The sequence below is a fragment of the Molothrus ater genome, chromosome 9 (genome assembly GCF_012460135.2).
Source record: "Molothrus ater isolate BHLD 08-10-18 breed brown headed cowbird chromosome 9, BPBGC_Mater_1.1, whole genome shotgun sequence".
Taxonomy (NCBI): domain Eukaryota; kingdom Metazoa; phylum Chordata; class Aves; order Passeriformes; family Icteridae; genus Molothrus; species Molothrus ater.
Genome location: NC_050486.2, coordinates 20,613,692 through 20,635,117, shown reverse-complemented (window position 1 = coordinate 20,635,117; position 21,426 = coordinate 20,613,692). Strand labels below are relative to the sequence as shown.

At 43.7% G+C, this 21,426-nt stretch overlaps 1 protein-coding gene across 6 annotated transcripts in view; it reads right to left on the bottom strand.

The window, feature by feature from the left end:
• The window catches only part of ST3GAL3 (ST3 beta-galactoside alpha-2,3-sialyltransferase 3), a 175,177-nt gene extending 154,158 nt beyond the window's left edge, over positions 1-21,019 (bottom strand). For 4 of the 6 annotated variants that reach the window (XM_036388058.2, XM_054515838.1, XM_036388062.2 and 1 more), the window contains exons 1-2: positions 16,597-16,680; positions 15,739-15,883 (exon numbers count right to left, since the gene is read on the bottom strand). In XM_036388058.2, coding sequence (XP_036243951.1) covers positions 15,739-15,853 — 115 coding nt within the window. In that variant the 5' untranslated portion in view covers positions 15,854-15,883; positions 16,597-16,680. Of the gene's footprint in view, positions 1-15,738; positions 15,884-16,596; positions 16,681-18,381; positions 19,255-20,234 lie in introns of those variants that run through there. The other 2 variants (XM_036388060.2, XM_036388061.2) reach the window with 2 other exon arrangements.
• Between the last annotated feature and the right edge of the window lie 407 nt (positions 21,020-21,426).

Sequence of the window (21,426 nt, the reverse complement as noted above, 5' to 3'; positions counted from 1 at the left end):
TTGCTGCTGTCAGTGCTTTAAAAAAAAAAAAGAAAATATTAATGTGCAACCATTTTTAGCATTAGGACCGCAATAAGAAAGGAGGCTTCTGCTTTATGGCCAAAGAAACATTATTCCTCAATACTACCCAAGTCCTGAGAAGGTTACAGTCACAACAATGTAACTTCTTTCTCAGTACAATTGACCAACGTCCCTCTAGAAATTTGAGACTGGTTCAAACCTGTCCTTTAAAAGAAGCCAAAAACATTTGCCTTGATGGACAAACAATATGGAAGAAAAGAGAATTAAAAATTATAAACACAGATTTGCTTCTATCTTCAAGATGAAACTTGCAGTATGCAAGCACCTCCACATATTTGAATCCTGACAGAGCCCAGCATTCAATATGCAATTGCAGGGGATTTGTACCCCACGTGATTCCAAGTAACTGCATTCCCCAAACACTTTATTGGACCAGACAAACATTCCAGAGATGAGGCTTCACACTGTACAGGATGCAGGAAGGGAACCACCCAGCAATCTATGCAAGATGAAGCCTTCTGGAAACATTCATCCCACCGGACACGGACAAAGGAAATACCACAAATAATGCTTTTTAATTAAAATGTGTTACAAAGTGTAAACAGGAACACACTAGTTTAAAAATATTATAAGAGAAAATATCTTAGAAAAGGAGTACACTTACTTCTCAACTCCTACTAAAAGAAAGAAATTATGGTATTTGTTATGGATTAATAGCTTTGGAAATCTCACCTTTCAAGGACAATAAGTGGAGGTGCTATGAGGAAGAGACAATCACTACTGTTGGTGCAGTCACTGCAGGCAGAAAGACAGACAATTGTGTGCAATGGCTAAAAGGACTCAAAAGGGAAATGAATTTGCCACATACAACACTGTGGTTGCCACCAGCATATATCTTATTGCACAATTCATGAAATACCTCCAGTGTTCCTATACCACAGAGTTTTGAATCAATGAAGCAATTCATGGGAGAGATTTAAAGAGCTTAGTGTGGATACCTGACTGAAAAAATAAACTACCTCAAAAATAGTTTGGAAAACAACATCTGTGCTACACCAGGAATCAGAACTTGAAGAAAATTGAAGAAAGATGTGCAGAAAGTTTAAGCATGATCAAATAAGCAATACAAATGCTCAAAAGGATTAGAAAAACCAAACATAAGTACAAAAGAGAAACTTTAAGGACACCACTCCTTTTGGAATGAACACATTGCAGTCCCCAACTCTCTCTGAAACAGGTTGCAACCCCAAATTTATAGTCACTTCAATAATGAACAAACCTACGTTCAACGCTCCAGATATCTCCACATTTTTAGTCACAATCTAGACATGCCTATCATTAATAGCTGGTAGCAGCAGAAGTTGTTAAAACACATCAGTGTTCACACCCAATCCAGCCATTTTCAGCAGCTCTGCCTTCTCCAGAGGGAGCCAGTCACAACATGCATGGCCCTCCTCGCAACCATCGCCTTCTCACGAGCCCTCAGCTTCTGATTCACAGCAGTCAGTAACAGCCATCCTCTTTCAAACAGTTCTTTGTTATTCTGAGCTTACTAAACAGCTGTGTGTCAAGCACTCAGAGCCTAAATTAGAAGTATCGCACAAACAGCCACTGCCTTCCCTCACTGACCTTCTTATCTGTTGAGTACTGAAATTTCAAGAGACAGCCCTGATTACTTTGTAATTACTTCTCACACTGTCTTCTGGTCTTCACTTTATACCTACAATCATAAACAAAAAAAAAAAAGTGTAGGCATATGGAACACATATTCAATTCTCACTCGATCCTGCAAGTCCTTCAGGGGAAGGAAGTGACAATGGCCACAAGCTACAGATTAGGATGTTCTGACTGGACATTAGGAAAAACGTCTCCACCACAGCACAATGGAACAGGGTGCCTGGTACCTGAAGCCTGTTTTTCTACTCATCTCTCTGTTCTACACTCCCTTAAAAGTAACTGCTTTTGGACTGATCCCCTTGAGAAGCATAAGGCCTTTGTGGCAGCAACATCAATACCTACATTGTTATTGTATATTCAATACATTCAATATTGTACATTCCATGTTAAGTGTCCCCTCATTCACCTGACATTTCTTCAATATGAGCACCTCCTGTGCAACAAATGCATGACAAAGAGGTGTGTGAAACATAAGGTGGTACCAAAAAGGATATAGAACTATTTAACTGACATAAAACAGCAAAAAAGTTTGGGAAAAGGGGTACAGGAATACACAAATATAAAAAACCACTCCAAATGACAATGAACCCTCTGTTCTACTACATCATGCCTGGTCCCTAGGGAGGGCTACAGACAAACAAGGGATTGTGCAGGGATTGTGCAGATGATCAAACACCAGGGCACTGACACAAGGCCTGTGAGGAGAGACTGAGGCAATGAGCTTGTTTAGCCTGCACCTGGGGCAGGCCAAAGGGCAGCCCTCCAGCACCTGCAGGAGGCTCCCCAGGAAATGGAGCCTGGTTCCCAAAGTGGGACGATGAGAGGCAGTGGGCACAAGTTGAAACAAGAGGTTGGTACTGTTGGATGTAAAGAGAAATCTGTTCACCATGAAGACAGTGATATATTGGAAAAAACTCTACAGAAAGGTTGTGCAGTCTCCATTCTTGGAAGTTTTCAAAACCTGACTGGATAAAGACTTGGTCTCAGCCAATAATTGATGCTGCTTTGACCAGGAGGTTGGACTAGAAATTTAGTTACATTCATTCCAACTATTATTATCTTCTAATTTTGCAAAGTCTTGCTCTATTCTTAAAAACACTTAAGATTTTTTTAAAGGTATTTTAAACCTGAACAAATTGACCATTAAAACTAATCCATGTAGATTTATTTTCCTCTAGTTTACCATATCTGGACACATAATATAAGATGGGAAGGATTATTTTTCCCACTCTTTACACATTGCACATGTAGGCACACAAATGTGAGAGTGTACTACAGTTACCTTTAGTAAAAGAGCTCTTTTTACTACTAAGCCTGCAACAATAATGGCTAATCAGAATCGGAAAGAAATATACAAATAACTCAGGTGAAAGATGCAAAAACATTCTGCTTTAAACAACAGAACAGAGATGGAAATTCTGAACATATCTAATATTTCTATTTATGAATATGGCTAATTCTCATATATCCAAAGACTAATTCACAATCTCACCCTGCTTTGCTAGAATAAATCTACTTTCATCTTCAAGCTGATCTCATGTCAACAGTTACAATGTGCAAACCTAAGTAGTACAAAGATTAGTTGCTTTCAAAGAAATAATGTAGTATGTGCACTTAATCTTTCAGGTGCTTACAACATAGGAAACATTTGGAAAAATATTACTTCAATTACAAAAAAGTACTTCAATTACAAAAGTGCTTCAATTACAATATATTTTTTCCAAGTTCACATAAAGAAGTTTAGTATCTTGAAATACTATTCATTCTCCTTCCTAAACTGGCTTTCTACAGTCTTGGTTAGTCACATATTCTTAGCCTTTCCAACCTCAATGTAGATGCTAAATTATTTTTGGAACCCAGATAAATTCTTAAGTCTCATTGTAATTTCTACACAGAGTTAAACACTTATTACCCTGTCTTCTTAAACACCTTTTGAAAAAACAAACTAATAGAATACTTCGCCATTCATTTAGGGCAATTTTATCAAGCATTTCTAGAAACATTCATTATCTCCCCATCTTCTTAATCATTTATGTTTTAACTAGGCTTTAGGGGTGCTTTTTCAGACAACACCATTAGTCTGGGAAGCTCAATACCATGTGAAGATAGTTAACAGAATCTCTCATATAGGTTTGCAAAGCAGTCAGACAAGTTTATGTCTGAAAATTTTAACAGGCACTATTATATAAAAAGATAACATATCTATCTCAGGAAACCAAAGGTCACACACTGCAGGAAGAGAGAATAGGATGGGAGAAACAACAGTACCTGCAAACCCCACTGTCTGCTGCTTGTGCCTCTGGCCTGAGGAGGCCAAGCCGTCCTTACACAAGACTGGTACCAGTGACAGAGGGGCAGAACTCATCTGCACAGATTTTGCCAGGAAACATGAGAGACATTTACAACAGATGTGCTTCCTAACACAAACTTGTCTCCCAACGCTTTTATTTTACTTCTTTCTTTAAAGTACATGAAACTAAGAGCAGCAGTTGTTTCAATAATTATAAACATGCCATAATCACTTGTCGGAGGACTGCAGCATATTCTCATTTTCAGTTCACATATCAATTCTACCTTATGGAAAGCAATTCAAATTATCAAATGTCTTTATTCTCCTGCTGCTTCAACCTCTGCAGAAGGATCTGCCGGTTTTCTGGACCTTCCAATTATTCAAGATTAAAATGATCCAGATTTTCTCCACAGCAGCAACCCATGAAATAAGATTAAACAGTAAGAACTTTTCTTCTCTCTCTTCAGCTGGCAGAAGTCCTTTAAATAGAATGGGCTGTTTTGTAAATAAATGAAGTAACAAAGTCTGACTTCCTAAAATTTTAGATTTGTCTACATTTTCTTCCTCCTGCAATAATGCAAGCATGGTACTCAAAACCTTATATTCCTGTGTGATCTCTCCAGATTCTTTGGGGAAATACAGAATTTCAATTGAATGCAAAAGAAAAAAAAATCCACTAGGAAAGACCTTCTGAACACCAGTGTCAGGAGATAAAACCATAACTTTGTCACAGGACGTCATCTGAATTATCAGATTATGAAAACAGTTATAGGTAACAGTAATGGACTGTTAAATATAAGTGGATTTAAATAGCAAGGTTTCTCCAAATTAAGGTACTGTAAAACCAAATAAATCCAGGGAAGGTTTTCTTAATTTTCCCCCAGGGGACGGCAGCTGCCATTCTGTAACTGCGATGAAAATAAGAATGCTCTGGGTTTTTGGTTTTGGGGTTTTTGGTGGGTTTTTTAACCCATCATTTTGCCGCGGCCGTGACGTGGCGGACGCGCCGGGCCTCTGCTGCCCCCGCGCGGTACCCGGGCGCCACTGCAGGCGCGGCCGCCGCATCCTTCCTCACCTGCGGGGGGACCCCGCGGAGCTTCCCGGAAAATCCTGATGTGTCTGCAAAAATCCTGATGTTTCTGTAAAAATCCTGATGTTTCCGTAAAAATCCTCAAGTTTCTGTAAAAGTCCTATTGTTTCTGTAAAAATCCTCATGTTTCCGTAAAAATCCTGAGTTAAGCATGCCGGTCTGTCCGGGACAGATTTAAAATAACATTTCCTAAAGAGTTGGAGGGGGAAGGAAGAGAAGGTCCCTGTATTTTCACACAATATCAGTTCCCTGGACTAATTCACTACACAAACAAGTGTTTTAGATATCTGAATGCAAGCCACAGGAGCAGAAACTGCTTAGACAGAAGCTCAGCAGAAACTTTCCAGTACAGAAATTCTGTTTCACATTACCTACTCTGTCATGTTATTTAATTTTCACAAAGAATGAAGTATTTCTTTGGAAAAAAAATAAGAGCACAGATCATCTAGTTCCAATTCCTCCACTGTGGGCGGGGGACACCTTCCAACAGAGCAGGTTGGTCAATGCCCCATCCAGCCTGGCCTTAAACACTTCCAGGGATGGGGGATCAACAACTTCTCCAGGCAATGTTCCAGTGTCTCACCACCTTCACAGTGAAGAATTTCTTCCTCATACCTAACTGAAATCAATGCATAACCCTATCTTTCAAAAGTTTAGAAATATTAAAATTATATTTGAAGAATTGTTAAATAAAAAGGCAAAATTTGAAAATTCAATCAAAATTAACACATTTTTCCTCTGTAATTCAATTTGCACTCATTACGTTGCATTAACTCAGGCTTTTGCCTCTAATGAAGTATCTGAACCAAACACAAAAGCTCTGGACTCAAATATATAGAAAATAATATTAAAATGAATCATAATGGAAAATAATAAAGGCCTTTCCATTGTTCAGATAAGGCACTTTTAAACAGAGATTATAGCAGCAGTGCTAACAAAAAAAGCAGCATTACTAATTTCCTAGCAGCTTAATGGAGAACCACCCATGCTCCACTTGGAACCTGATAGAATTGTGTGGGGCAAGTCTCAAAAGGCTGAAAAGTCTTTGCAAGTAAATTCACAGTAATTAGGTTTCTAATTATACCCAGAGCATTAATGATTGCTATGGTTAAAACAGCCTGAACTGTTTCGTTGTTCCTCTCTTTCTGAAAGCTCAGTCTTTCATTGTTTGAGCAGAAATTCTAGAAGTTTAGTCTACCTGAACATGTATTTGTTTAAAGTTTAAACTTTAGAATAACAGAGAGTCTTGACCTTACATATGGAGAGCAAAATTAAACTTTTCCACTCTAAAAAAAATACTCCCCGGTATTGAAGCAGCTAAAAAGCAAGAAGTACAGGGCCTTTGATAGAGTAAATCTGGAGGTTGAAAAGTCCCAGACCAGAATTCACAACAGTTCGGGTTGTACACACAATAGTTCTGAAAGCACTTGCACAGATGCATCTGAGGCAGCTTCTAGCAGCAACTCACAGCAGCCACATCACACCCTAATTACAGCACCTACATCACTCCACCAGCACTGCCCATGCAGACCATGCTTTATCATCAGTACAGCCCTCTGAAATACCGCCTGTGCTTTTACAAGCACCCACAGGTGACCTCTGCCACAAGCAACTTCAATGTATTGCTGTCCTCCTAAACCAGAGACACAGAATGTGTAATTATAGGACAGTGAGTCTCATTTGGCCAACTGGACTGAGATGAAAAACCTTGAGACCTTTATTCTATTCATAGCTCTGCCCTTGAGCTGCTGCATGACGTAGAAAAATTTGACTTTCCTGTGCCTCAGCTTCCTCTGCCTTCCTGAGTCAGGTCTATTCATCACCCTTCATCCTAAGATATGTGCCTCAGTACATTTTTTCCATTAGTATGTCTAGGCACAATTACAGCTGAGAAACAATATTTACATAGTATTTTATAGCTATGTGAGATTGATTAACTTGTAACAAAGACAAATAAATGCAATTGCACTTATAAATTATTAATATTGCAACAGTAAGGGTAAGCTTCAGAAGTAGGAAGCTATCAGCTACTTATCTGTTAGTAAAACTCAGCTTTTATTAATTTCTGTGCCATCTTTTTTTCACTACTTCTTTCAAAGCATACATGCATCTGTTCATAGTGCTTTGAAAGAAGATCCTTCTTGGAACATGCATACTCACTGTAGTTAGAAAAGACATCAGTTAAACTTTTCTGTAGTTACTACCTCTTTTGTTCTGTGAGTGATTAAGGGGTACACTTCCTGCACTGCTGCAGATCTAATGACTCACATTTAATCAGTGTCCAAACACTGAAACTCACAGGGTAACAACTGTGAAAAAGTGACATGCTCTAACAGAACCGAGTTAAAGTAGGAGGGAACCCAGCGGAATATGAAAGATGTTTTAAAAATGCATGTTTATAAGCACTTAAAAATGGAAACTGATGATTTTAACATATTCTGATTTTTTTTTTTTTTGGAACTGAGCAAGGAATGCTAAATTCTTACCCTCAGAGATATACACTGCCTGGATTGTTGAGGCCTTTGGTTATGCAAAATACCAAGAACTGGTTAAGAAACATCCTGTAGTTTCTGTACCTGACTAGGATTTTGGCACTGTCCTGTTGCTCTCTCAGGAAAGCAATGCATACAAGAGCAATATAATCACCCACTGCCATGAAGGAGTAAACACTTGAAATCAGCTACCTCAGGTTCAAACTATCTATTCAGGATATGCATGCACAGTACAAATTACTTTTTGCTTGGATGCACAATTACATTCCTTCTGAAGTGCAGAAGAGATACATAATTCATAGAGAGCTATACCTCATGACCCAAGTGTACTTGTCCTTGCAAGTCATACCCAGGTTGTTTGGCTGCTTTATTGCCTCAGCCTGACACTGTGATGTAAACCCAGACTGCAACGACAAAAATGAGATGTTATAGTGACAATGTTGACAGAAGATAACAAACTAGGAAAAATCTCTGAGAAACATCCCTAAGTGTGACAGGCACAGTCAGAATCAGTACCAAGGCCACACTCAGATCACAGCAGCAGCAGCTGTCCAACTTGAGACAAATCACAAATTACCTCCTTTGTCCCAACCTCAGTAGAACTGATGTGAAACAGAATTGAAATGAGCATGGAAGGTGCCCAAAGCCAGCATGTCTGTATCAAAGCCAAGGGGAAAAGTACTATCTCTTCTATCAAATGAGTGGTGGGGGGAGCTCCCACTGAGGTTGGCAATACCTTAATCACTACAGCCAGTGCTGCAATAGTACAGGTGAGAGGTGGGGGATGCACGGTGAGGAGGAGAGGCAGAGAAGCACTCACTAACACAGATGACACAGCTCTCACAAGGAGGTATTGTTTCCAGCTGAACACATTGCTAAGGGGTTCACAGTCAGCTGAGATGAATAAATCCTTTCACCTCTGAAAGCACTCAGCTGCAGAGCAATTGCTACCAGAGGTAAAGTGCTTTCACTGCAATGTACCTTTCCAGAATATGGAAAACTGCTGACTTTGACCTCTGCAAATCCATATTGGAGGACACAGCTTCGGCTGCATGTAAGACACTGAGCACTGTTCCTTATGAACACTCTCCCAATGCACCCATCCAAAGTCACAGGAACATACCCTTCCCAAAAATTTGTGGGGAGGCCAGGGAGAAAATACACAAATTGAGAAAGTGAAGCAAGTGAAACACTGAGGTCAACTGAGTGAAACAAACAAAAATCACACTGTTTTAAACTGGGCAAGTTCCTCCATTGTACGCATCACTAATAACACAAATGGAGAGAGGGGGAAATAGAAAGGGGCTCAAACAGCATCAAGACAGTCACTGTCAAGAGAAGCAAGAGCAACTTATTTCAAAATGCAAAACTAAGGCCCAGCAGTAAGCGGGGAGATGGAGAAGTATTCTTGCACCTTACTTTTCCATCTTCCTAAAAGGTCAGCACTCATCCAGAACTAAAACAGTAACCCAAAAAAGCCAAAATGAAGATACAGTGTTACAGCCACCCCTCTAGCCACAACATGCTTAGGGTGTTATGTCCTTAATGACCTTCACTAAACCTGCTCCTTTTTTGCTCCTAAAGCCAGAAGAGTGTTCAGGGAGTTTCCTCCTCTGGAGAAATCCCAAGGACAAGGCACATTATACTTGCTCCCTCTCTCAACAGCTCTGTCATGCATCATTTCCCATTGCCCCTGCAGAGTTTTCTCCACTACTGTTAACATTATAGCAGCACTCAAAATTCCTGGAGAGACAGCTGGGTCATAAAGTAATGCTGGGTATTTCACTAAATAAGCAGCAACTGATCAGAAAAAGATGAGGCACTTGCATTCCCCTATGTTCCTTGTCTGTCCTGTGAAGTCCTGCCTTCTAAAAGACAGAGAGGCACTCATGAATTTCTGAATTTGGTTTTTAAGTCTCCTGAGTTGTGATTCACATTCAGAGAGCAGACTGTCTCCTCTGTCCTGGTGGCACACGGGCAGTTGCCGTGGCTGAGCCGGGCAGCAGCTCCGTGCGGTTACATTTAACAGCTGCAGCAAGAGCAGTCAGGAACACACACACCAGCTTCCAGCCAAGAGAGAAATAGCTGGCACAATTACAGCTGTGAAAGATACTAGCACAACTGAGTGTCCTGGAGTTGCTGGAGTTTAAGTTTAGCCATGCTCCTTATTCTGGCAGGCTAAGAGGGAGCACAAAAGTAACTTGAGCAGTGACAATTTCTGGGTACCAAATCAATTTTTTCTGTGTTCTGCACAGATAAAAGAATTATCCACCATAGTTAGTACACTTTAGCTTTAAGTTCCTAACTGAACACAAGTGGAATACTTCAGCCCAATATGAGAAAAACTTAGAAAAGTTAAGCTACTTTACCAGACAACTCTTGTTTTAAGTTCTATTTTTACATCTTTGTTTCTAATATGCACTGCTTCCTCAATAACATTACTTGCTATTTTTAGCATTTCAAAAAAGCATCACTGTGATCCTCAAATCCCTAAAGCATCTGAAAACTAGCAAAGAGATCCATAAAACTGTAGCTGGATCCATGTTACAAGAATTTTCTAAACATTTGTTCTCAATTTTGGTGCAGAAAGTACAGCACTAGTACACTTTACAGCTAAGTGGATGAAACAAACCTTGAAGTTACTAATAACTCAAACATTAAAGAATTCACAATAATCCATCTCAGTGCTGTACCCGGTCTCTTCCTACAAAGCAAACAAACAAACAAATTTAAAAAGAAACAATCCAACAAAAGGGAAAAAAAAAAAAAAACCAAACCAAAACCAAACAAAAAAACCGCCCAACTTTTTCAGGAAGCTTAGAGTGCTGCACAATAGTGTGCAAAGCAAAAAAGTAATGCCCACAAGGTTAGTCTCTCAGGCTTTCCAGACATAGATAGGGAGCAATTAAAATTGCTACCATCACCATTTGCTTGCTACCACTCACAACAGCGCTGTGAGTGCCTTGTCAAAAAATACGCTCCCTCAACCACCTAACCACCAATTCAGCCATCCCAGCTCAAGCCACTTTCATTAGATTTATGGTCCCAGTGCCAAGCTGACCTAGCCTGGAGTTGTTATTTTTTTATAGGAGCACTCCTGCATTCACATCTTCTGGCAAAGACAAGTAGGACAGTCAGAGCAGAACACAAAACCATTACATGACTCTCTCCACAAAGAGGACAAGTTTGTCCCCATGGCCTAGTTACTCACACACCAAATGAATGTCTAAACAAAGAACAGAGGGAAGTCAGATGTCAGTGTACATAAGATCCACACCCTTGACGCAGAACAAACGACACTCCCAGCAGCCCAAGACACAGCAGCTGCACCCATCCACGCTGGATACCACCACACATCCACGAGCCACCTGAGAAAGAGTAAACATTTTCCAAATCTTTGCAAGAAGATCCATTTCTTCAGCACATTGTTAGACCCTAATACAAGAATTGACAAAAGTACCATTTTACTTTGAAAGAGATAAACCAGTATTTATATTGATAATAAAGGTTTGATTGCTTCTGATTAATTCAGCCTTTTTTGCTGCATGACTGGTTTCCATGGAAATGCAAGCAGATTAAAAACCTGCAACCAGAAGTGAGTCAGTTTTGCCTGTTTATGTCTCCTCAGTTTCCTTGGAAACAGACATTAAAAAGAAAAAGGAGTAAAAAGGATAAGGGTCCTGAAATACCTTTGGAAAATCTCCTCCCAAAGCTTTATCTCTTTGGCTGCTTTGCCAGAATTAGAGTTGAAAATAACACAGAGCAACAGATGACAGAATAGTGACTTGACTTTTTTAAGGAGACATCAACAGAACATACCTGGAGATGTTTCAAAAACCACATTCAAACTGACAAGCTAAAAACTGTATTAACATGGGTTTTGGCAAAAGTACTTCACACAGAGTAAAAATCTCTTTACAGTAGTTCAATGCTAATGTAGAAAGAAATACAATAGAGAACAAGAAAATAGCATCACTGTCCTTGTCCCAAGTATACTTCAATACTTTGCGAGAGAGGGAAAAAGTAAAAAAAAAGACTCATGGGGGAATGAGTCCAATATTTCCATTGCCAGGATGCTTTGTAATGGAATCATTCCTTAAAACACATTCATTTTGAAGTTGCAAAATCAGCTGCACACATATCAGGTTAAGAAACTCCATCTCCCACCATATTTTTCTAAGACAACAGTGCACCCTCCTACGAGCTGTATCTTCACACTGGTACAGACAACACCATCCCTCCTCCTCAGAGCCAAATGCATCAGGGAAAGAACAGGATAGGAAGTTACTAGGAAAGGAGCTGCTGCGCCTGTCTCAGACCTTCAAGGCCTGCTCCTATCACTACCATTACTCTGCAAGAATTCCCCTACAACCAAGTGGCCAGAAACACAAAGAACAGCAGTACAATTATTTGCTCCTCTAAGTTCCTTCTAGAATGTTCAGGACAGCTAAGCCTGATTACATACTAGTTATTTCCTTGAGTGTCTCCCACATCACATTATCAGTTCTATGTGCTCAGCACACCTCCATGTAACTCAACACATCATCAGAGAGTGGAATCCACTGTTACTGCCTGTCTGGGAAGAATGTGCAGGGGCAGTGCATGTCTCTTACCACTACTGTCAGAGACTGAAGCTGCATTACAAACATCAGGAAAGAGAAAAAGGAAATCTGTCCTAAACCCTGCTCATGTACTCCCAACCATCACCAGAACTCAAGGGTCCTCCTGTATTCGGCATTACACCCCTTATTTTTGTACTTAGCTGCTGCTCTGAGAACTAACATTCTGCCACTGACATGAAACAAGGCTTGGGGAAGAGTAGCCAGTCATGATGCTCACTAAAAGGATGAGAGAAGGGTAGCAACCACTGGAGGTTTGTCTGAACAGAAGAAGGAGTTGAACTTAATTCAATGTTAATTAGTTCACATTAGCCGAATTCGATCTATTCCTGTCACAGTAAAGATAAGCCTTTTAAAAAATTAATTATTTCCTATTCTCCTTTGTATTTTGGCAAGGTGGAGAGTCATTCAAGAAGGAGAATAATCTTGCAGTACTCACTAAGGCATCACAGATTTAACATTAAGAGGAGAACATTTAATGTTAAGGGAACATTAAAAGAAACATTGATGTGTATCTTTCAGTCTATTTCGAAGTTTATGTAGAGATCAGATGTACATATAAACAAAATAATTTAGCTATTCATTTACTTTAGCAGCTAAATACATGAACATCCGAGTGTCAGGGAGACTAGTTTACACAGTAAACCATTTACAGTTACCACTCAAATTCATCCATGAGAATGGATAAGCAGAGGCATCTTCTAAAACATTAAGTGAACAAACCACACAAGCAGCAATTAAGCAGATCAAGTGTTTTCCACCATACTCTACAACAAATTTGTTTATTTCCATTATTAAACACATGTGTCAAGTTTACTAAAGGCAGTCTCTGAAGAGATTGCAAAGGTGTCAGGTGCTGGGATCAGCTTAGTTTCATACCTCCTCTAGAACAAAGAACAGAACAATAATGTCACTGCTGAAGCTAGGGAGTCACTATTAAACAGATGAAAGACACTAGTCACAAGAAAAATACAAGTAATTTAATAAGAAGATAACTCACACAAAATCAATAATCCTTGATTACTAAGGACCCAAAATTAACACATCTGACTTAGTTTTGCCTTTGGGGACATCAGCATTATCATATCAATCTTAAGGAAATTTACAAGGTCACACACTACATTGTAATTCAGGAAATAAAATCACAACAGTTACGCACCACCTATCCGGGGCACTTAAGCAAGCAAGGTTCCCCTTCAGCAAATACAAAGTATAATTGCCCCATTATACATTGTATCATATTACATATTCTCAAGAAGGTCTAATCAGTTAAATAAGTAATTCAAATCTGTCATTTGTTAACTTCCAAAGCTGATTTCTAGAACATTATTTATTTAACATTAACTCTTCATATGAAGTTTCCCGATATGGGGTTTTAAATTGCTACTTTATATTTGCATAAGCTCCTCCTGTGTTAAATTACACGATAAATAAAATGGGTTTTGATGCATAAAAAAAAGTCTGAAGACCAACTGAAAACAGGTACCATCCTTACTGTTTCAAAAGTAACATCTGCCCCTTTACATTAGGCTGCTGCTTATGCTAATATTTCAAAGAACTTCATCCAATATTTAAGACACAACCCACAAAAGCGTCTAGAAGGAACAACAGTACAGCCTAAATCAATTGTGGCAACTGATAAAGAACAGCAAGCTGAATCCTCAAGCTAGCATCATCTCTTTGTACAGGTTGAAGAAGCTTAATGCAAGCACTGCAACTTCCAAGAATAAATGAATGACACATTTTACACAAAAGATCAGAAAAAAGGGAGACACACCAAACCAAAGGTCGGTTATGCTACCTCACAGTGCTCCTGTCAGAACATCCTGGTTACCCAAAAGCAGCCAATGCACTCAACAGAAATCACTGTAACTAGGCTGCAACTTAAGAGTCATCTTTCCAGGTAAAAGTGTTCCATTTATAGAAATCCACAGCGTCTGCACACAGATTTGCAACACTGCACTGCAACCCAAAGTTACCACAAAACCTCCCAGGGACCGTAAAACAACAAATAGCACACAAAGCTAAAGGCACAAAATCTGAAGAGGATTGCAGAAAGTTAGAACCCTCCCCAGAACCGTGGGGCATAACACATAAACACATAGCTGCTTCTTCATTTGTAACAAAGATCACATGCAAGTTGTGGCATGAAAGTTTTTTTTTTGCAGGCCTTAGGAAGTCTAACATGATTTCCTGGTGGCATGAAGAAAGTAAAGGATGGTAGGTGGTATAATTTCATAAGAGATCATCATGTCATAGCAGATATGGAAAAACTGGTTTTTTAACCACAACTATACTTATTTTCATGCAGGAAGGATTTTCTACATCTTGCCAATAAAAGTGCTATTTTGCAGAAACACATAATGAAGATTTTTAACTCCCTCTCTGAAGCACAAACCTGAAGAAAAAATCCCTGCTCAGAAAAACACTATGCAACACTCCTTTTACAAATTTAGTCTTACAATACTTGTTCTAGTCCAAGGCACCTTAGTAGTTCCCTGTCAAAATCAGTGCATCAGCACAAATGTCATATCCAAGTCATCATCCGTCATCATGCAAAACTTCTTAAGAGCACACAACAACAGATTTGGACCACACAGAGGTAGAAAAAATGTGAAGTTCAAGAAGCACTGCAGCAGAAATCTCTACCAGTATGCACAAAAACACGGTACAGCAAAGAAGAAATTTGACCAGCAGCTTCTTGTCAGTTCTGGATCAGTGTTTCTCAGCTACTGATCCAGGGAGCAACAGTCAGCTCTGAGACATCTGAAACAGCCTGTGGAACAGCTGCAAGGAAGGCTGGCTCGTGTTTTGGGCAGGAGGGGAGAGGAAGGAATTGTTTTCTTGTTTTTATGTTTTAAATAAACAGTTCTTGCATGCAGGCAAATTCAACACAAACAAAAATAAGAGCAGCAACTGAGCAATCAAACTTCAGCCTAATTTCATTGCAACTGTGACCTTCTATGGCCTTACTGCACAGTACAATCCTCAGATTGTATTCAGTGAGGTCAGATGTCTTTTTGGACTTAAAAAGGTTGAAAGACATCCTTTAGATGACAGATACTTGGCAGATAATAACATGGAAGATAAATGGAAGATGGGGATTTCTGAAGGACAAAGTAAGATGATGAGATAACCAGCACAGATGATTACAGAAAGAAATCAAAATTCACCAGAGGTAAAAAACCAAACTTTCCTTTGATATGTTAAAATGCACAGAGGATTCAGGAAATAAAAGCCTCAACATACAAACTCTTTATTTTGACAATTAGGAATCATAAACTAACAAAATATTCCAAGAACTGAGATCTCTAATACTAGATTTATAAAGCATGAATCTGCTCTTGTACCCAGTAATAAAAGTAAAGCCATAAAGAGCATTAGGTAGTCACAAATTCGACCCCTTAAGCATACTAAAAGCTCTAGCATTTGAGTGGGCTTAATCACATCCCTCTAATACTACTAAATCGGAACCACCTCACCACTATTGCAACTATTTAACAGGCGATTTAGGGAGCCCAGAAACAGTTGCACCGTTCCCCTACTTACTTGAATCCTCCCATCTGAGAAGGTGCAACTTCCAAGCAGAATAGTACAGAAATCCCAGTACAAGAAAGAGGCAGAGGGCTAGCAGCAGGTTACGCATAAACACCAAGAGTCCCATCTTCACATTAAATCTGCTCTTCTACATGACCTGAGAAAGAAAAACAGGTTGAGGCTGGAGCCACCTTCTCCAACGGGCATCCTCTTCAAAACGTGCAATCCCATACCCACCATAACGCACAGATCCCAAACCGTGTTCCTCCACCAGATAAAACACACGCGTTCCCCAAAGCGTATCAACGGAACAAGAACCACCCGGGGCAGCCGCCCATTCTGGCCGCCACAGGGTCAGAGCCGCTCCGGCGAGCCGGGGGTCACCGCCACGCTGGGACCGAGCATCAGCCCTGCTCCTGCCGCCTCACACAAACGAGACCAGCGCGGCCCTGGTCGCCGAGGCCTGGCGAGCACCGCGTCCTGCCGACACGCCACAGAGCGAGCCCCCAGCGTCGGGGTGTCCCGCGGTCGGGGGGCCCGCGGGAGCGGCCGGCGCGGCGCTGCTCCCGGCTGGAGCCCCGGGCACTGCGCGCTGCGGGGACGCGCTGCCCTAGAGGCGGTACCGGTGCCTGGGGAGAGGGGCTCGCCGGGCCCGGCCAGGACGGCAGCTGTCCGCCAGCTGACAGCCGCCAGCAGCCGGCTGGAGCCTGGGTTTGAACGGGCAGCAGCGTCGCCACCGCCGGGCTGCCCCCGCCTCGCCGTGCTCCGCTACGGGCTACGCTACGCCGCGCCGCGCCCCGCCGGACCCCGCTCGGCGCGCCAGCCGCCGTGAGCGGCCCTGCCCGCCCGCTCCCCCCCGCCACTCCTCACCCGGCCGCCGCCGGCCCCGGGCTCTCGGCCGCCGGCTGCGCCCCCCGGGCGCGGGGCTGCGGGCGCCGCCATGCCGGGCGCGCCCAGCGGGACCCGCCGCCGCCGGGGGGCGCCGCGGCCGCCAATGGCGCGCCGGGGCGGGGCGGGGCCCGCCCGCATAGCGGCTGCCGCTGGCCAATGGGACGGCGCGGGGGGTCGCGCCCCAGCCAATCGCGGGAGGTTTCCGTAGCCAATGGCGCGCGGGCAGGGGGTCCTCGTCGGAGGAGCGCTGCGGCAGGGCCGCGGTGCGCGTGCGCAGAGCGGCCCCCCAGAATCAGCGCGTGGCGGTGGCGCCGCGGTAAACGGCCCGGGCCCGCTCCCCCCTCACGGCCGCCGCCGGGCACCGCTCCCCAGTCACGCCGCGGCACCTCCAGAGCACTGCGGTGCCTCCAAGCATGGCACTGGGTGGCCCCTGCCTGCACTGTACCCGCTGTGAGGCTCCCGCATTGTCACCCCTCAGTGCTGCACCTTCCGCCAGCTGAGGCACCTCAGCTGCTGCCCCTGCAGTGACACGGTATCGCCCGCCCTCCAGGCACTGCACCGAGTGCTCTGCGCCTCCCCTCAGGTGCTGCACTGCCCGAACGCCCAGCACTGCTCCGATGGCCTCTCAGCCCTACCCCGCTCTGCACAGCCAAGCTGCAGCCACCACACGGCAACACTGCCCTGCACAGCACCTGTCCCTGCTGCACCGTCCGGCCATTGCCTTCACACTACCAATCCGGCTTCTGCAAACCCTCCCAGCACTGCACACCCAGCAAGGTGCTGCCCAGCCCCTGCACGGCTCTGCGCCACCTCCCCTCTGTGGCACAGCCTCCACCCCTGGCCCACACCAGGCCGGGTGGCACGGACCCCCCAGCTGCCCTTCCTCAGCACAGCACAGCTCACGCCACACACACAGTGCAGCTTCCACACGCTTCCCGGTGTGTGAGTCTCCACCTTCTCACTGCACAGCTGCCCTCAGAGCACAGCAGCACTGGGAACAGCCTCCAATGCAACCTTCCCACAGCATTGCCTCGTTCTTGCTGGCCCCACAGCCATCTAATGGTCCTTAGGCAGAGGACAAGTGACAAATTCTACTATAACACCTCTCAGGGATAGAATGCCAAAGGGAAATTATTAGTCACGAAGGGCAAAGTCATCTGAAAGGAAAGAAACGGTGAGGAATAAACCTGCATCTTTAGTGACCAGTCCAGTAACCCTCCATTTGTTACTGATAACAGAAGGAAAACAAAAGGTGTTTTTAAGGGAATCTTAGTAAGATCATGTCTGGCATGGTGGCAGCTCCCACTGAGGTGAGCCCAGGTGCCGATGTTGAATGGCAGACATTGCCTTGAACAGCACAGAGCTGGCTGAGCTCTGTTGACAAAGGCAGTTGACAAAAGGCCAAGTTCCTGCTGGTCACAGGGGGAGCTGGTGGGGGCTCATACAGCCCCATTTTCACAGCCAGAAACCCCACTTTGTGCTCTGCACAAATGAAGTCAGTACAAGTTGGTTGCTACTGTGGCACACATGCAGCCAGGCTTCCAGAGCTATCATGCTCTGCAGAGACACAAGGGAGACACGTGTCACAGTGATACACCATTAGGTTTTTTGGATGCCAACAAAAACTTCTAGAGACAGCACAGGAGACCAACAGACTCATGCAAGCACCTAGGTATCACTGACACCAATATCCCAGTGAGGAGGCGTGTCTGTAGATCTGCCCCCAAGCTACTGGCCCATCAACCCCCAGTTCGAAGGGCTGACCTGCTCAGGATGCTCGTTGCTCTGAGGCAGCTCCCTTCCCTCCAGCTTCAGGGCGAGCTGGCAGCCAGGGCTGGTGCAGGCAGCCTCCTCCTACGGCCCCAGCTCTGCTGCCGGGCTCATTTCTTCCAGCAGCTCCAGCGACTCCTGTGCCACATCGTGTCTGGCTGGAGCCCAGTTTTACTTCACAAACGCTTGCTTTATGCCTGCTCCTCTCTTCCCCTCTTCATCCCTCCGTCTGCGTAAGCTGGCTCTCATCTCCCTGCCTCAACCGCCCTTGTCCCCGTGACACGGACCTGCTGCACTGCCTGCTGCCACTGCGCCACATCTGCTCCAGCTGTCCCCAAGCTTCACCTAAACCGCCCCCTGTACCGCATTTGAACCCCGCGGTGTGTGGGCACAGCGGGTGATGTGATTTAGTGATGAGATAAGCAGGGACCTACAGCACGAAGACAAATAGCGACAAGTCTGGGGCTTGCCCCTGAGCCCGTGTTTGTCACTCAGGAAACTCTAACCCCGTTATCAGGTGTCAGTGTGCTGCAAAGAGCCCGGGATGAAGTCACCCTCCTTGCCAGCCTGGAAAAAACTCACAAGGCGAGCGCTGTGCATCTTGGAAAATCAGGTACCAGTGCCTGGCAGCTGTTTGATGGCCATAAGATGAATTAAGGTAATGATTAGTGGCGTGATTTGGTTCAAGTAGCAGGACTTTAGTCTGAACATGTTTCTACTTAGCTTACACATTTCATTCGCAGGCAGATGTCAAGCTGGATGTTGCTAGGAGATAGACAGCAGGGGAATAATTAAGTCTGATTAAATCCTATCATATTGCTGTGCTGCTTTCCAGAATGCTCTGGATCTTTTTAAAGCCAAACTGACCAAATGATCAGGCAAGTGATCTAGCCCATCCTGCTCAACAAAAGCCACTTGCAGCAAACCAGCTGAACCTGTGTCTGCAGAGAATTTCCTATGGCAGCACTGGCTATGACCTGGAGAAAAAAGGCTCTGACAGAGGGCACAGCTGGTGGCTGCATTAGCAGGTAGCATAAAACAGTTAGGGCTGGTCACTGCCTGGAGCAGGCAGTGAGGGGTCCTACCCGTGTCCCTGCATCAATGCTGCAGAGACATTCATGTTGGACTAAGCATGACTTGGACACACCACCATGACCACAAGCAAAGCTTCCTTCAGCCCTTCTTTTGAAAGGAGCCCACCTGAGGCATGCCAGAATTGCTCTGCAAATTCCCCTCATATGCATGAGGAGATGCTGAGCAGCATCTTCTCCCACCAGTAAATTAAGTTAGGCTGTAACTATCTGCATCAGATGTCAAATACACACATCAGCCTCCAGGCTTCCTTCATAGAGACTTCTAATCTCATTTTGTTTCTTTACCCTATAAAAATTACTATTCTAATACTCACACTGTAATCCTTCTCCCCAAATTAAATGTCATCAAATCAGACCCAATCCTAATTAATGCAATATTTTATGATTAATTACATACCACTATATACCACAGCAAAGATCTCTTTCAGTAATGGCTAGACAGAGATTACCTCTGCTGATGCACAGGCTCAAGGAATGCAATCTGGGCTATAAGACACTTATAGTTTATCTTATCTCTCTGACCAAATTTGTTTCATCTCACACACTCCTTATGTATTATTCTTAAATGCAGACTCTGAACATGATCAGACTGTGGAGAACACTTTACATATCTGGTGCTCTGGCTACTCTAGGAACAGAAATGTTACACAGCATCAGCACCAGGCCCACACAAAAGAAGTTAAAACAATCTGAACTTGGCTCAAAAATTCTGCCACCCTCCAGATGTTTTGAACAGCAAAGAATCACACTTACCACTTTGGGAGCAGGTAAACACCTGGAGCCTGCCTGATTGCCTCCCCAAGTGCTCTGCTTGAGTGGACCAGCTTTCCAAGGATCTTCCTCAGATGATGTGACCCAATGGGCCCACCTGGCAGGCAGTCATAAAGTGCAAGCCCCTGCCCAGTAGCCTGCTCAGCAGTTCATCTCCTTGCAGTAATTCCAATACACTATGTTTGGTTCACTCATAGTTTCCAAGAGAGGAGGTAGGCTTGAATTGAAGACAATCATTGAAGACTCCCACTTTTCTGGGTCTGTTTCAGGAGTCCCTCATCCTCACGTTCAGAAGAGCATCCCACCTCCCTGTGTCTGGCTTCAGCTTGCAGACATACCATTTTATTCTGCCTTCTGCTTGATTAAAGAGCCTTTCAGAGCCTGGCATTTTCTCTTTGTGACACTACACATATGCTGCAGGCAAACCCCCTCTCATCCGTCTTTCTGAAAAGCTAAATATACTGAGTCGCTTAATTCTCTTTCTGCCAGGCTTTTCCTCCCACCCTCAAGCCGTTTTTTGTGTTTCTGTTCTATAGAGCCTCTCTGATTTCCCTGAATCCTTTTCAAGATATAGAATCCCACAACAAGCCTCCCTAATGCTTTGACAGAGGGATTTAATCTGCTTTTCCTATTTTCTGACTTAAAGGGCTGCATTAGTCCTTTCTACCATAGCATCAGGATAAGGATTCAGGCAGGATCGTCTCGAATCTTTTCCAGACCCCCTGCTGGCAGGTTAGAACCACCTGTATCTCAGCTGCACATCCAGGTACTGAGGAATGGAGTTTGCTGGATTGTAGACACCTCCACTCCCACACACCTCCCTCACTTGCTCCCTTGTCCTAGAATCATGGATGTCATGGTTGCCACATTTGGGGGGGCTTAGGGAGCTGAGCTTGGCAGGCCTTAGGAAGATTTGCTAAGCCCTGGTGAGCTGTCCAGGAGCAAATGTCCTGCTCTCAGTAGGTTACTGCACCATGAAAGAGAGGAGAGCACAGAAGCAAGCAGTGCCTGCTGGCATGCAGACTGGTTTGACTGTCTGGGAAGTATTTTGCAATGCCTGTTAATATTTTACCCATTCTGTCCAGAGTGACAATGGTCACTGTAGAATCTGTGCACTGACTAGTTACCAGGCTGCACACCGTGAACACAGCCTCTTAAAATAGGCTAGGTGAAG